General features: G+C 40.1%; 1 protein-coding gene across 2 annotated transcripts in view; it reads right to left on the bottom strand.

The window, feature by feature from the left end:
- Positions 1 to 2783: 2783 nt before the first annotated feature.
- The window catches only part of Arid4a (AT-rich interaction domain 4A), a 90783-nt gene continuing 76001 nt past the window's right edge, over positions 2784 to 17565 (bottom strand). For both annotated transcript variants that reach the window (XM_045154492.1, XM_045154493.1), the window contains exons 19-24: positions 16201 to 16342; positions 12093 to 13220; positions 11627 to 11731; positions 10543 to 10749; positions 7082 to 7228; positions 2784 to 3309 (exon numbers count right to left, since the gene is read on the bottom strand). In XM_045154492.1, coding sequence (XP_045010427.1) covers positions 3206 to 3309; positions 7082 to 7228; positions 10543 to 10749; positions 11627 to 11731; positions 12093 to 13220; positions 16201 to 16342 — 1833 coding nt within the window. In that variant the 3' untranslated portion in view covers positions 2784 to 3205. The remainder of the gene's footprint in view (positions 3310 to 7081; positions 7229 to 10542; positions 10750 to 11626; positions 11732 to 12092; positions 13221 to 16200; positions 16343 to 17565) is intronic.

The following is a 17565-nucleotide window of genomic DNA, read 5'->3' as shown; positions in this document are numbered from 1 at the left end:
AGAAATACAGCTCAGTTAGTATAGTACTTGCCTAACTGTATGGTGATGGCAGGAATATCAGAAGTTTAAGTTCATTTCTGGCTACTAATAAGTTTGAGGCCAGCCTAGCTTACATAAGACCCTGTTTCACAAAAAAAGAGAGAGAGAGAAGAATTGAATGGGTTGTTTTAACATCTATCCCATTTGATCACACATCCATGAAGACAAAGATCAGTCTCTTGTCTTGTTCACTTATCCAGCTCGTGAGTCTCAGCATACATAATGCCTGTTGCACAGCAGATTCTCACTCAACTGTCAGAGAATTAATTCTGGTACAGGTGTGGTGTGTTGCTGAATATAGTTTTGGAGGTTTACACAAACTGAAAGCTATGTTGAACTACAGATACTTAAGAAAAGCACATAAGCAGGTTAGTAACCACATGTCTCTTCCCATGATGTATCTGATCATATAGACTTCCCTAATTTCAAGCAATTTCACAGAAGATGGCATATGTACTAGTCTTATAATGTGCTAAGTATAGCACTCTCTTTGTAAAAGAAAAACTGGAAATTTAATAAAAATAATAAGCAATAACACATACAATGGAACATTAACACTGAAAGGTACATAATCTTTAAATACCTAGGTATAAATAGTACATTTCATTTTTTACATTATTAGCTTTATGGTTTTAATTTCTTAGATACATTCAAGTCTATTCAAAGTTTAAGGAAACTTAAAATATGCTCAATATTTGAACCATAATTCCTAGTCAATATTCATTTTGTTTCACACATTTTCACCCTCCAAGTAAGAGTTAAAATAGTATCTACATACCTATTTAATGAATATATAATTTTGTGTACTTCAGATATATAAATTTATGTCAATTAGAGGGTCAGTAACGACACTAATAATTTACTTATCTCAGATTTGCTGAATTGCTGCTGAAGGGTCACTAAATCTAAGGTTGCTTCCTAGTTCCAACTAGCTTTGAATGACATTTTTTCAATTTTATATTGGAAGTATTTTAGGATTGAGAAATGTGTTAAGGTGCTTTGTTTAATGAAATCTGACTTTCCAACTCTAAGTTAAAGGCATTTGGAGAAAATCAATCACTTCAATGGAAACTGAAAATATAAAGTTTATGTTATAAAACATGCCTTTGGGCTGGGCATCGTGGCACTCGGGAGGCAGAGGTAGGAGGATCACCAAGAGTCTAAGGCCACCCTGAGACTTCATAGTGAATTCCAGGTCAGCCTAGACTAAAGTGAGACCCTAACTCAAAAAACCACACACACACATATAAAAGCCTTTGGGCTTAGTGGTTAAGGCGCATGCTTCTAAAGCCAAAGGACCCAGGTTCAATTCCCCAGGACCCATGTAAGCAAGAAGCACAAGGTGGCACATGTGTCTGGGGTTTGTTTGTAGCAGCTGGAGGCTCTGGTGTGCCTATTCTCTTTCTGTCTGTGTCTCTCAAAAAAATAAAACATCTTTTGTTAATTCTGCCCACTGTGCTCCAATTTTATTTTAAACTGAAATACTTCTGTTTTGCAAAGAAAAGACAGAAAAATTTGTATTACAAGAGTACTTTTTGCTTTTAATTCTCTGAGAAAACGGAAGAAATCTGAGTCACAAGTTCACAATGTGGTAAAATGAAATGAAGAAACACTGATTTCAGTAACACTATGCCATCACTAGTGTTTAGCTCTGACTTTGTTCTTGTAAATCAGATCCTGATATACAGTCTCTCTCTAAAGTATCTAGGTTATTACTCTACAGCATAGTAAACACAGAAAAAGAGGTTTAAAAAACCCTTTTGATGTACAAACATGAATTTAAAAATTGCTTTTTAAAAAAATCATTTTTTTACATACTGTATATGCAAAACTGCTTTAAATACGTGATTTTAGAATAATTATTTACAAATGCATCAGTCTGTGGAACAATTCACAGACAAAGCATACATAGCTTTACTTAGTAGTTGTATCTCAACTTTGGGAGATATAAATTTATTCGGCAGTATAGCAAACAAAACTGACAAAGTATATGAAGGGCAACCAAAAATGTGATTCTCAAAACAGTTTAAATACTAGGACTGCCAAAGTTTCTAAGCAAGGACGTAACTTCATGACCCAGAGGCCCACATACATTTCTGCTTAGAGGACCGAGACTCCCTTCAGCACAGGCCAGGGTGCCAGACGCACTCTCCTGCAAAAGGGACAGCTGAGACCTACTGTTATCCAAAGAGTGAATTAACCTAGAATTTTCTTTTTTTCAATTTTATTAATATTTTAAAAAATACATAAAAATACAACATCCAATGTCTGAATAAATATATTTAACAAGTTGCAAGATAATACCTTATTTTACACAAAATTTTCAGCTTTAGAAATCTTGTTAAATAACTTCATTGTTGTTATATATTTCATTTTTGTATTTTTGTAACAAAATAAAAACTCTGAAATTACATAGAAAAAAGACAAAATATTTTTGTCAAGGGATAAGATAGTCCACTGAAAACTTATTCACAATTCCACTGTAAACATTAATAAACATTAAAATATTTGCATAATTGTGTGCTCAAAAGTCCTATAAAAAGTGGAAGACTTATTACAACTGTAGTTTTCAGTCAACTACACTTCCTTTCACAATTTATTTTGTCCCATTTACACCATTTACCTGGGCACACTGCTGAACACATACTTTGGCAGTTCTACATAGCAAGTGCTTCCACAAAAATAAAAAACAAAAACAATAACAACAGTAATTTAAAAAAAAAAAAAACACAAAACAACCCCCTACTCACCAAGTGTTCAAATACATCTTAGTGAAAGTGCAGCAGTAACTATTCAGCCGGATAATATTTGGATGTTTGTCATGTGCACTCGCTTGTCTATGATTTCTATAACACCTGAAAGCTTTATTGTACAAATTCAGATTTGCTAAGTGCCCTTTTTTTCTGTATCACAAAAGTGAAAAGAAATAAAGAGGAAAAATTATGACAAATATAGCAGGCTGCCTAACCTTCAATTATTAATCAGCTCATTTTTTTGCCAACAAAAAAAAGGAAAAAAAAAAAAGGAGAGAGAAGGTAATAGATATAGTCCTGGAAAAATATACAGGATATACTTAGCCAGTTGAGTGCTTTTTGTGGTTGTATTTCAGGGTTTTGGAATTTATGTCCATGGCAGCAGACTGCTGGAAAGGCAGAGAAACCCTTTATCACCTGCATTCTACAGCAAGTACATTTTGGGGGGGAGATGATGACGATGGACTCATTCCAGTGTCGGACGAAGCAGATGACATGGAGGCTCCGGCATGAGACACTGAAATCAAAACAACTAGGTTAGACTGAAAAACATTATAGATGCGACCTGGCCAATGCGAAATGAGAATACGATTCTCTTCATTTGTTTTGTTTTTATGCAAGAGGCTCTGTGTAGCCCAGAATGGATACCAACTCACTATGAAGCCAAGGATGATCTTGAACTCCTGATCCTCCTGCCCGAAGTTCTGGGGATGACAGGCATGTGTCACCACTTACTCACTCCAACCATAGGCCTCTTAACAACTTGTCAGCAAGTATTTTGTTTGGTCAATTGAGAGGAGTCAGTTTGTGATTAGTTAAGAGACTTCACAATTCAAAACCAAACCAATCACAAGGCAGGAGGTGTAGCTCAGCATAGTGAGTGCAGAGCACGCGCAGGCCTGGGTTCCAATCCCAGCACTGCAAGAACAATATGGACATCATGAAATGCAAGGATTAGAGACAAAACTACTCTAAGTGGGGGAGGGGGCACTGAGCCCAGGGTCTTACTTAATACTACATAAGCAGTCTACCACCTGTTAACACTCTCAGCTTTTCTTTTTGTGTTTACAAGTACTATAAAGACATTTTGCTAAGTAAGCAGAGTTGCGCAGCGGAAGCGTGCTGGGCCCATAAAGACATTTTGCTAAGTAGAGGGTTTTTTTTTTTAATTGTGTATGTGTGATGTGCATGTGTGTACTGCTGTGTGAAAGTACAAGCACATGCATGCAAGGCACACCATGTGGAGGCCAGAGGGCAACTGCAGGCGTCAGCCCTGGTCCTCACCTTCCGCTTTCTTTGAGGCAGGGTTTCTTTTCTTATCCACTCTTGTATTTGCTAGGCTAGCTGGCACCTGAGCTCCCGTGGCGCACCTGTCTCAGCCTGCCATCTGAAGTAGGCACACTGGGATTACAGACGCTTGCTACTACATGAGACTTTTTGTTGTTGTTGCTGTTGTTGTTTTTTGAGGTAAGGTCTCGCTCTAGCCCAGGCTGACCTGGAATTCCCTATGTAGTCTCAGGGTGCCTCGAATTCACGGCGATCCTCCTACCTCTGCCTCCCAAGTGCTGGGATTAAAGGCATGCGCACCACACCCGGCTTCTGCATGTGACGTTCACATGCGTTCCAGAAATCCAAACTTTAGTCATCACACTTGCACAAGGGCTTTTACCCACTGAGCCATCTCAGCAGCTGCTACTGGTTTACTCGCAGAGGACGAACACTGAAATGTGTTCCTCCATTTGTCCCAAGCTATCACCAGGAATTAAAAACCTTGAAGTACAATGACTCAAGACTACATATGTCACAGGTCAGCCCCTGACTCTCTGCCAGCAGCACAAAACCTCAAAGTTAACTGTCGGGGTATGCACACATGTGTGAAGGTCAACTGTCAAGAGTGCACGTGTGCACATGTGTGAAGGTCAATTGTCAGTGTGTGTGTGCGCACATGTGACAAGGACAACTGCCAGGGTGTGCACACATGTGTGAAAGTCAGCTCTGTCAGTGTCTGTGTTCACGTGTATGAAGGTTCCCTCTGTTGGTGTAGGTGTGCATATGTGTGAAGGTCAAATGTCAGGGCACCTGCGTGCACACTGTGTTTATTTAGACATCCTTTTGGAGTTTTCTGCACAACTATTCCATCAGAATGCTGAGGAAGTTACTTTGTAGGACTGCTATGCGATGGGCACCCTACAGCCTCCTCTCACCATCACCCAGAGACTTTCCTATGTAGGACTCCTTATCTGCTAATCCTGTTTTCTTAGCTTGGTTTTATGTCCAGTACAACCATTGAGAAATATGACTTAAGAAATGTGATGTCAGAAGCCAAGTGTGGTAGCACACACTTTTAATCCTAGCAATCAGGAGGCAAAGGTAGAAGTATCGTCATGAGCTGGAGGCCACCCTGAGATTACAGAGTGAATTTCAGATTGGGCCAGAGTGAGACATCACCTTGAAAAACTAAAAAGAAGAAAGGAGGAGGAAGAAAAAAAGAAAAAGAAATCTCAGCCAGGCGCGGTAGCGCACACCTTTAATCCCAGCACTTGTGAGGCAGAGGTAGGTGGATTGCTGTGAGTTCGAGGCCACCCTGAGACTACACAGTGAATTTCAGGTCAGTCTGGGCTGGAGCAAGATCCTTCCTCAAAAAAGAAAACAAAAAAAGAAATGTGATGCTAGTCAGGCATGATGGCACATACCTTTAATCCCAACACTCAGGAGGAGGAGGCAGGAGGATCACCATGAGTTCAGGGACAGCCTGGAGCTAGAGTGAGTTCCAGGTTAGCCTGGGCTATAGTAAGACTCTGCTTCGAAAAATAGCCTCCCCCTCAAAAAAAAGGTAGCATGATGCTGTCTGACATCTCTCTTGTATCTACTTTATATGGTAAACTTTTGGTGTCTAAACTGTATGTGGTGGTTTCTGCCTGTAATCCCAGCACTTAGGAAGCTGAGGCAGGAAGACTGCTATGAGTTCCAGGCCAACCTGGACTAGAGTCAAACCCTGGTTTTCAAAAACTAGCCCTGAAAAAAAAATAAAAAATAAAAAAACTAGCCCTGGGCTGGAGGGATGGCTTAGCAGTTAAGGTGCTTGGCTGCAAAGCCAAAGGACACAGATTCAATTTGCCAGGACCCACATAAGCCAGATGCACAAGGTCACATGTGTATCTGGAGTTAATTTGCAGTAGCTGCAGGCCCTGGGTATGCCCATTCTCTCTTTCTCTCTCAAAATAAATAAATTAATTAATAAAAGAAAACTACCCCTGTACTCCCCAACCACACATACACCAAAAGTCTTTTAGAATCTATTTCCTCTTCTGCTTCCTGGTTGTCATGGTAGAAACTTCTCTGCTTTCCCTTGCAGCCATGACAGAATGATCCCTCTGAAACTATGAGCCAAAACAACCCCTCCCTTAAACGTGTCTTCAGGTATTTGGGTCATAGCAGGGCAAAAGTAATACAGTAGTTGTCCCAATATGTTTGACCACAAGCAATATATAAATTCCCCTTCCCTATATTCTCAGCATTATCAGCTTTGACAATGTTTTTCCCCTATAATTGTACTGGCAATATAATGATTTTTACTTGTTCAAACTAGATTATTAGTGAGTTTGGGGCATAGGACTTTGAATTTCCTTTACTATCATCTTAGTGGAGCTTGGATATACAGCGGATGCTCAATGTAATACAAGTCAACCCTACACATTTTTTTCAAGCCTAGCACAGACACTATCCTCTCTCTTTCTAAGATTCCTTCAAGTCACATCTCCTTCTATGAACTGATAGACTGGTTAGTATCACTCAGGGTACAATGTCTCAATGGATATTAAATATCTGATATCTTTATATAATTCAGCTTGTACATCTAGTATCTGACAAGTGTCCATTATATGCTCATTAATATTACTGAGCTGCATTAAATTATACTACAGTTGCTTATATAATCACTTACAATTCCAACTACATAATTTGAATATAGACATATGCCTCACTTTGGTGAACTTCATAATAACAAATATAGGGACAGCCAATAAATATTTGTTGAACAAATAAGCTCTTCTTGAAAAGTCACTATGTTTAGTACAATCACACATTTTCTAACATAGTTCATGCTCCTTTCATGGTATCATTCTAATCAATCCAGCTGCTGACACTCTTAACCAAAGCAAAGAGGAAGCAACATGAGGACTCTAAAAGCAATTACTATTGAATGTGCAATATACTCAGTCAAAAACATACCTACCAAAATGATAGGACAAGTATTGGGAAAATAAAGGGAGAAACTTTAATAAAGTTACCTTCTCTATCTTTCTTTTTCAATCTTTTTCTCCTTCTATCTATGGTAGCAACTTCAGACTTCAAAGACATGTAATATTTTCTAATTTCCTGTAATTTTTCTTGAAGAAAAGAGATTCTCTCTGTACTGTTCATGTTATCCAATTCATCTAAAAGGAAAGGAAAGGTTAATCTAGATTTGAAAATTAAGTAATTCCATGAGAAAAAAAAACCTGACAGATCCATCAAAACTTAATTCATAAATGAGCGAAAGTTTCATTTTATTCCAACATACCGTATTAAGCCCTTTAAACAAAAAGATTTGAACTAAATTTATGACTAAAAGTTCTTTTGCTGGGCATGGTGATGTATGCCTTTAATCCCAACACTCAGGAGGCAGAGTACAGGAGGATTGCTGTGAGTTCAAGGCCAGCCTGAGAGTACATGGTGAATTTCAAGCCAGCTTAGGCTAGAGTGAGACCCTACCTCAAACAATAACAACAAAAAGTTTTTTATCACAAATTTTCTCTATTGAGTATTACTAAAATGATTAAAAAAAAAAAAAAAACATACAGCAGGGCTGGAAAGATAGCTCAACAGTTAAGGCACCAGCCTGCAAAATTTAATGACCTGGATTCAATTCCTCAGTACACAAATAAAGTCAGATGCACAAAGTGGCGCATGCATCTGGAGTTTGTTTGCAGCAGCTAGAGGTCCTGGCATGTCCATTCTCTCTATTTGTGTCTCTTTTATCTCTCTCTGCTTGCAAAGAAATAAAAATATTAAAAACTAACCACAAAGAAATATCAAACTAAATCAACCATATCAATAATGGTAATTAGCCAGGTGTGGTGGCACACACCTTTAATCCCAGCACTTGGGAGGCAGAGGTAGGAGGATTGCCATGAGTTCAAGGCTACCCTGAGACTCCATATAGTGAATTCCCGGTCAGCCTAGGTTAGAGTGAGACCCTACCTCCAAAAAACAAAAAAAAGTCAGGAATGGTGGCGCACGCCTTTAATCCTAGCGCTCAGGAGGCAGAGGTAGGAGGATTGCCGTGAGTTCAAGGCTGCGCTGAGACTCCATAGTGAATTCCAGGTCAGCCTGAGCTAGAGTGAGACCCTATCTTGAAAAACAAACAAACAAACAAAAATTATCTGGACTGGAGAGATGGCTTAGCAGTTAAGTGTTTGCCTGTGAAGCCTAAGGAGCCCGGTTCGAGGCTCGATTCCCCAGGACCCACATTAGCTAGATGCACAAGGGGGCGCACACATCTGGAGTTTGTTTGCAGTGGCTGGAGGCCCTGGTGCACCCATTCTCTCTCTCTATTGCTCATAAATAAATAAATAACCAAACAATAATGGTAATTATTTTCAATTGTCAGTACTATGAAGGGCACATAAGTTTCACTGATTTATATAAATCATACATGTCTTCTTTGAACTTATGATCTTACTGCCACAGACTCAGGTGCTGGCACACAGGTATAGGCCTATATACCTGACCCTTGTCTTACTTTTGTCATTTTTTACATTTGTATGTGTGTGGTGTGTGCATGTGTGTTCATATGTATGTGGGTACACATGTATGTGTATGACATGGAGGCCAGAGGTAGATATTAGGTCTCTTCCTTAACTACTCTCTACCTTTAGTTCCAGTTTACTATCATCTTTTGTGTATATATGGGGTTTGTGTGTCTCAGTGCAGGTATGTGGATGCCATGTGGCATATGTGGAGGTCAGAGGACAGCCTCCGGGGTCAATCTTCACCATCCACCTTGTTTGAAGCAGGGACTCTTAATGTTCAGGCTAGTTGGCCCCTGATTCTTCTGTCACCATCACTACCATCTTGTCATAGGGAGGGCTGCGATCACAGATGCTCACTACTGTATCTGGCTCTTCATGGGTTTTGGAGATCTCAACTCAGCTTGAGCCAATATGCTATTTCCCACGCCCGGCCTTCCATTTGATTTTTTGAGACAAAGTCTGTCACTGAAGCTAGAGCTCATCAATTTGGGTACACTAGCTGGCCAGCAACTTCTAGGAATCCTCTTGTTTCTGCTATCCCATATTTGGGGTAATAGGCACACACAGCCACACCTGGCATTTTAACATGGGGATTCTGGGGATCTGAACCTGTTGTCATGCCTTCACAAAAAGTACTTTACTAGAGCTGGGCGCACCAGCCTTTAACCCCAGCACTCGGGAGGCAGAGGTAGGAGGATCACCATGAGTTCAAGGCCACCCTAAGATTACACAGAGAATTACAGGTCAGTCTGAGCTAAAGAGACACCCTACCTTGAAAAAAAAGCACTTTACTAAATGACCTATCCCCTATGTATGGTAGGGTCTCACTCTAGACCAGGCTGACCTGGTATTCACTCTGTAGTCTTAAACTGGCCTCAAACTCATTGCCATCTTCCTATTTCAGCCTCTTGAGTGTTAGTATCAGGATTAAAGGCGAGTCACTATATCCAGCTCTCCTGTCTTCTTCTTCTTCTTTTTTTTTTTTTTATCTTTTTTTCTTTTCCAAGGTAGGGTCTTGCTTTAACCCAGGTTAATTGGGATTTCATTGTATAGCCTCAGGCTGGCTTTGAACTCACAGCCACCCTCCTACCTTTGCCTCCAGACTGCTGTGATTAAAGGCATGTGCCACCATGCTGGCCCTTTAAAAAAAAAACAAAGTGTGTGTGTGTGTGCGCGCGCGCGCGCGTGAGTGTGCGTGCGCGCATGTGAGAGGCCTCCTGCCACTGCAAATGAGCTCCAGATGTATGCACCACTTCATGCATCTGGCTTTATGTGGGTCTTGGGGAATCAAACCCAGGGTAATCAACTTTGTGACCAAGCACCTTTAAACAATGAGCCCTTTTCCCAGTCTTCCTATCGATTTTTGTTAGTATTTATGGTTAGTAAACCAGGTGTGGTGGCACACACCTGTAATCCCAGCACTTGAGAGGCAAAGGTAAGAGGGTGGCTGTGAGTTCAAGGCCACCCTGAGACTACATAGTGAATTCCAGGTCAGCCTGGGCTACAGTGACACCCTACCTTAAAAACAACAAAATTATAATTAGTGCTATAAAAAGATGCAGGTTTCTATTTAAAATAAAAAGTGATGGTCACTGACTTGGATGAATGCCTGAATAGCTTACTTTTTACATCAATCCAAGTTGACATTTTATTTATTTTTTTTTAATTTTTTTGTTACTTTTTATTTTATTTGAGAGTGACAGACAGAGAAAGAGGCAGATAGAGAAAGAGAGGATGGGCACGCCAGGGCTTCCAGCCACTGCAAAGGAACTCCAGATGCGTGCGCCCCTTTATGCATCTGGCTAACATGGGTCCTAGGGAATCAAGCCTCGAACTGGGGTCCTTAGGCGTCACAGGCAAGCGCTTAACCGCTAAGCCATCTCTCCAGCCCCCAAGTTGACATTTTAAAATATGTAATGATTTACAATATACATTCAGGCTATCTATAAGCTACTTACTCAGTTGAAAGCTCCATTTGTAAGTCCTAGGGGATGAATTCGGCTGTTTTTCTCTGTGCTTCTCCTTCTCGCCATCTTTGATGTGGGCTGAGATTCTTGCAGGAGACCGTGCCAGTTTCTGTGGCTTAGATACACTAAGATGCTTTACTGGAGTACCCTTGCTTGAATGGTCCATGGTGGGGAGATCTTCGCTATCACTGCTCTGTCCTGCAATAATAAAGTTTACTCAGAGATCATAAGTGGTGAAAACTCAAGTATCAAAATGCAACAGATCAAGCAACTGTACTTTTTGGTAACATTCAGGAGAAAATAAATGTATAAACACACAAAACCTTGAAGTCCACAGATAGATAAATGGTTAAAAATTGTATTTTGCTGGGCGCGGTGGTGTATGCCTTTAAACCCAGCACGTGGGAGGGAAGAAGAGGTAGGAGGATTGCTGTGAGTTCAAGGCCAGCCTGAGACTACATGGTGAATTCCAGTTCAGTCTGGGCTATAGCGAGACTCTTACCCCAAAAAGCAAAAATAAACCAGGCATGGTCGTGCACGCCTTTAATCTCAGCACTCAGGAGGCAGAGGTAGGAGGATTACTGTGAGTTCGAAGCCACCCTGAGACTACACAGTGAATTCCAGGTCAGCCTGGGCTAGAGTGAGACCTAACTTTGAAAAATAAAACCAAAAAAAAAAATTTACATATTATTCACCTGGGTGTGGTAACATACTCCTCTAATCCCAGTACTAGGGAGAAAGAGGTAGGAGGATCACTATGATTTCGAGGCCAGCCTGGGGAAACCCTGTCTCAAAAAACCCAAAAATAAATAAATATATAAATTTCTGAAGTTTTGGAGGAGAGTAGGGTTAGGCAGTGTTTTACAATAAACTGTTCCCCATAGGAAATACAAATGATAACTATCCTAGTTCTAAATAAAAGTAATATGCATCTTCAGATTATCAATAATGGAAATATGGCTATTTTCGCAACACAAAAAACCAAACCTACTTTTGAAGTGACCCATTGATCCCAGCAAAACCGGCCGCTGTTAGCTTGCTACTAGCCAGCCAGCCCTCACTGACCACCACAAACCTGTCCCATTCTTGTCACTCTTGGCAGCAGTGCTTGTTCGCTTTGGAGTTCGCTTTGGCTTTTTTGCCATTAATCCACTATTACCATCACTTGGCCTTTTCTGACCTAAAATCAAGGGAAAGAACAAACTTGAAAACAAAATGTAAGCCAAACAAGCAAGTATGTATTTGCTCAGCTGTCTACATCTATTTCTACATACATATTTTTTGAGAAGACAACATGTGAAAGTCAATAATACCTAAAACTCTCACTAATGTTAGTCTGGATATAAAGGCAATTTTTTCCCTCAAATCTTACCCTGCTGGGCGTGGTGGCTCACTCCTTTAATCCCAGCACTCAGGAGGCAGAGGTAGGAGGATCGTTGTGAGTTTGAGGCCAGCCTGAGACTCCATAGTGAATTCCAGGTCAGCCTGGGCCAGAGCGAGACCCTACCTCCAAAACAAACAAACAAAAACCCAAGTCTTACCCTTCTCTCTGCCCTCTCGCTCTTGTAGAATCATACTGCCAGCAGCCGGGGTCACGCTGGCTTCAAACCCGTTTGCGGACTCCCTCTCACAGAGGCCTTCCTGAGACTCTTCAGCAAGGCTGTCAACCTCAACTGTAACGTCACTCTCGCTTTTCACGCTTCGAGACTCGTCTTGACTGAGAGTGAGTGGTGAAGCTACCGAGAAGGTGTGCTGTGCCACAGGAGGAAGGGCGGGAGGGATCGAAAGGAGAGAGCTAGACTCGGAGCTTTCAACTGCCACGTCCTCAACACCGTTCTTGTCCTTTTCATCCAAATCGTCCAGGTCCACTTCGTGGCAAACCAAGGTCTCAGGCCCAATCAGAGGCATGGCATCCTCTTCTTCTTTGACTGGGGTGTGTATAGTTTCTGTGGCGGGACTGCTCAACTTTCCACTAGTCAATTCTTGGATGCATTGGTTGGACTCTGCTATTAGTGAGGGCATTCCTTCAGTTTCAAGGTGCTGTTCAAAATTTAAGTTCTTTATTCCCTCAGATCCAATGCAATCACCAGTTCTTTCATGAGATACACTACCTGTCGTTTCTACTCCATTCTCAATTCTCAGTTTTTTCTCTGGTGACGACTGTCCAAGTATTTTCCGTTTTATCTTTTTTTCTTTGCTATATTGGTCAATTTCATCTTCAGTGGCAGAAGAAAAGCTTTTACAGTCTAAAGAAGAAAATTCAAGACTATGAGCTTCTATATGGGGTTCATTTCCTGCTTCATCTTGATTAAATGATGAAATCTTTATAATTTCTAGAGAAAGATCTTTTGTCTTACTTCGCCTCCCCTTTCCCTTAGGCGACCTTTCAGCCTCTTTCTTAACTTCTTCTACTTGTTCCACTTTGTTTCCATAAATCTGTACTACATGCTCACTCTCTTCAGCTTCTAACTCCAGGGTTTCCAAAGGCTGCATCTGAGTCCGCTCATTCTCTTTTAATAGGTGGGAAATCTTTGGATTTTCTTCATTTAGTCTGTCATCATTTACATTTTCATTTTTTTCTAATTCTTCTTTAATATCAGGAGAAAGTTCTTCATTTAGTAAATTCTTTTCTAAGGGGTCTTCTGTCTCACTATCAGATGAACAAGAGTCTGCAAGAGGAAACATTATATAGATTTTCAACCCAATAGCCAATGTAATAAGAACCTATCAACCATAAATAAAGCAATTAATCAAGGACCTGTGAATTTTCTATATAAAATAAATCATAACATTCGTGTTAAAAATTAAGGGGAGGGCCGGAGGGATGGCGTAGCAGTTAAGGCGTTTGCCTGCAAAGCCAAAGGACCCAGGTTTGATTCCCCAGGACCCAAGTTAGCCAGATGCACAAGGGGGCACATGTGTCTGGAGTTCGTCTGCAGTGACTGGAGTTACTGGCATGCCCATTTCTCTCTCTCTCTCTCTCTCTCTCTCTTTCTGTCAAATAAATTAATTAAAATAAAATATTTGTTGGGCATGGTGGCACATGCCTTTAATCCCAGCACTTGGGAGGCAGAGGTAGGAGGACTGCCATGAGTTTGAGGCCACCCTGAGACTACATAATGAATTCCAGGTTGGCCTGGGCTAGCGTGAGACCCTGCCTCGAAAAACCAAAAACAAAATAAATAAATAAATAAAAATAAAAAAAATAATAAAGTATTTGAAAAAAATTAAGGGAGCCAGGTGTAGTGGTGCACGCCTTTAGTCCTAGTACTTAGGAGGCAGAGGTAGGAGGATCACCATGAGTTCAAGGCCACCCTGAGACTACTTAGGGAGTTCCAGGTCAGTCTGAGCTAGTGTGAGACCCTACCTCAGAAAACCAAAACAAAAAACAAAACAAAACAAACAAACAAACAAAAAACCAAAGGGGAGAAAACTTTAAAATGTGTAAGTCGGGTGTGGTGGTGAATGCCTTTAATTCCAGCACTAGTATCAGGCAGAAGTAGGAGGAACACTTTGAGTTTGAGAGCAGCCTGAGACTATATAGTGAATTCCTGATCAGGCTGGACTAGAGCAAGACACTACTTTGAAAAAAAACAAAACAACAAAACTGTGTGAAAGCTGGGTGTGGTGGTGTACGCCTTTAATCCCAGCTCTTGGGAGGCAGAGGCAGAAGGATCACCATGAGTCTGAGGCCAGCCTGGGACTACACAGTGAAGTCCAGCTCAACCTGAGCTAGACTGAGACCCTACATTGAAAAACAAAACAAAAACAAAACAAAAAAAGTGTGAAATACATCATATAGTCTAATGCTATCTCAATTCTTTAAAAAGGGCTATTTCTGTTAGTATTATTTTAAGTGACATAGCACTTAGAAAAACCAAAGGACTAGTATATAGAGATGAAGCTAGTATGTAAAGTGACTTGATCTAAAATATAATGGCGGATGGAGAGATGTGCTTGCCTGTGAAGCCTAAGGACCCCGGGGTTCAAGGCTTGACTCCCCAGGACCCACGTTAGCCAGATGCACAAGGGGGCGCACACGTCTGGAGTTCGTTTGCAGTGGCTGGAAGCCCTGGCACACCCATTCTCTCTATCTGCCTCTTTCTCTCTCTCTCTCTCTCTCACTCTCAAATAAATAAATAAAAATTTTAAAAATTTTAAATAAAATATAATATAACGGCTACCAAACACATGGCTGACTATTTTTGTATCCTATGAAGGGAATATGACATTCCAACTCAAAAGTTACTCTGGAAAGAGGAGGTGCTTAAAATGGGTGATGTAAATTCTCAGAATTTTAAGTATTCATATTAACAGACAAGAGAGTATGAGAAAGTCACCTGCTTGCAAAAGAACTTACTTTTGTGGCAAAGAAAGGCTGTATATGAACTACAAAATGTAAAAGGTTTGTCTGTATGGTGCTCATATCCCAAAGAAGTTTAAAAAGGCAAATAATAGCCAGGCATGGTGGTGCATGCCTTTAATCCCAGTACTTGGGAGGCAGTGGTAAGAGGATTGCTGTGAATTTGAGGCTACCCTGAGACTACATAGTAAATTGCAGGTAAGCCTGAGCTAGAGTGAGACCCTAGGGGGAAAAAAAAGGCAAATAATGAATCGTTCAACATGAAAAAGGCAGATAAATTTTTGTGGCTTTAAATTCATTTTCACATAAAATGTCAAAAAATCTTGTTTAATGAGGTAGTTAAATATGGCTGATGTACTTAGCTGTATAGGCTATGTACCTCAACAACATCATGAAAGCAGACTTCACTTTGCGGACATATAATATCTACAGATTATTATAACTGACCAGCAGATGGCAGTAAAGAGGACAGATACCCTTCAGTCATCTTCAGAAAAGCACTTTATATACTAATGGGAAACCTAGAGTTTAATATAGCTTTTCTCTTACAGAAGGGAAATTTTATAATACCATTTAAAGCTTCTTAAATTACGCGGGAAAATGTATATGAAAATGGAAAAGTGAAGGAAAATATGCTCACCTACATTCCTCACTATACCCATTATCTTAAGCTCTCTGAACAAGTCTCAGCTTTGTTCAAAGACTACAGGTACTGAATTAACAGTAGACACTGGTGCAATGAATTGTCTGAAGCACACTATAGCACACACTAGGATTCTTGCATTAATTTACTTATTACTAAACTGAATACTTGGGAAATATTTATGGAAAAAGGTATTATTAGATAAAAACTACTAAATTTTCAATTAAAACCATATACCAAAAAAACCCCACATACAAAATAATTGTTAGCTTCCATTTATATTTTGTAGTTTAAATCAGAAGAGATTAAAATTCTAGATGATTTACAATGCCTCTTACAAAGTGGTACTTTTATTATTCTCATGTGCCACATGGTTTAGTCAGTGATAGCCACATGTATGGTTAGTGTCCCTGTAAGATCCTATCACCTAGTGACACTGTAGCCTCTCATTTTATGTCTGCACAGTGACGATGCATTTCCCAGCATGTCTCCATTTTAAATGATGCATATGTGTGTGTGTGTGTATGTATGTGTATACGTGTGTGTGTGTGTGTGTGTGTGTATGTTAATCCTCAAAACTGAACATCTTCCATTCCATTTGACAAGGTGAACTGTGAAATATTACTGTAAGCACAGCTGGTACCTGATTTTCCTTCACTGTTTGCTGTCTTAGATAAACTGTATGGCATGTTTGATGAAAGGGTAGATTTTAAAGGAGGTCGTCCCCGTTTTGACTTCTGTCTCTCTTCATCTCTCTTTTCGTCCTTTTCACTATCTTCTTTATTCTAGGTAACAACAATAAAAATGCATGAGAAGGGCCAATGTTTTTTGAAAAATGAACATTATTTTTCTTCAGAAAAACTGTAACTCAAAATCAAAGGTTATTTGAAATGTCAACTTTTCATTTGTACTTATAAAGACATCTAGAAAAGTTTTCTGATTATATCACGAATGTGATGTTCTAGAATTTACCATACTGCAACTTTATTCTGGTTGCAGGAAGTGAATTAGAAAGTATACAACTACTTAGCACTCCCCCTTGGCTCCTTACTTTCTGCTGAGGAAAATAAAAGATGTCAAACTCAGACAAAACACTAGGCAAACCTCTACAGTAGGAGTTGAAGATTGACGGTATGGCTAGGTGTGTAACTGGCCAGCAGATTCTAGTTTTAGCCTCTAGCACTGAAAAGTCAGGTTCCACATCCTACAGTCTGGCAACCAGAGGGCAGCAGTGGTTAGTGCCACTACTCCAGTGAGAGCTAAGTCTCCGTGTCACTATTGTCAGTCTCCCTCTGTCCTTTGCTGTTAAGGCTGTATAGGCACTCAGCTTAAAACCCATGCTTACTCAGAGGTTCCTAGCATTCACATTCCCAAGAAAACATGTGGTACTGTGTTTTAAATTTACTTTTTTGGTTCTTGGAATACACCATAGAAAAATCAGAACAAGGGCTGGAGAGATGGCTCAGCAGGTCAGTTTGATTCCCCAGTCCCCATGTAAAGTCAGATGCACAAAGTAGCATGTGTGTCTGCAGTTCATTTGTAGTAGCAGGAGGCAATGATGTGCCCCTATTCTCTCAAAATGCCCACTTTCTCTCTCAAATAAATGAAAATTTTTTTGTTTAACTTGCAAAAATAAAAGAAAAAAAAGAAAACAAAAACCACAACTATCCAACTATCCTTTAAAAAGACAACAAGATAAAGCTCGGCATGGTAGTGCATGCCTTTAATCCCCAGTGCTCAGGAGGCAGAGGTAGGAGGATGGTTGTTAACTGGACGCTACCCTGAGAATAAATAGTGAATTCCAGGTCAGCCTGGGATAGATTGAGACCCTACCTCCTAAAAAACAACATATAATTCAACACCTTGAATATATGCACATTACTAAGTCAAAGAGGCCTATCTGAAAAGTCTATATTCTATTAGTACAATTAAAATTATGCCAACAGTAAAATGATCAGAGGTTGCCTGAGATTGTGGTGGAAGCAGGAGGAAGAACAGGTTGAGCACA

Source organism: Jaculus jaculus, chromosome 7 (assembly GCF_020740685.1).
Source record: "Jaculus jaculus isolate mJacJac1 chromosome 7, mJacJac1.mat.Y.cur, whole genome shotgun sequence".
Classification (NCBI taxonomy): domain Eukaryota; kingdom Metazoa; phylum Chordata; class Mammalia; order Rodentia; family Dipodidae; genus Jaculus; species Jaculus jaculus.
This window is presented reverse-complemented; position numbering and strand designations above follow the sequence as displayed.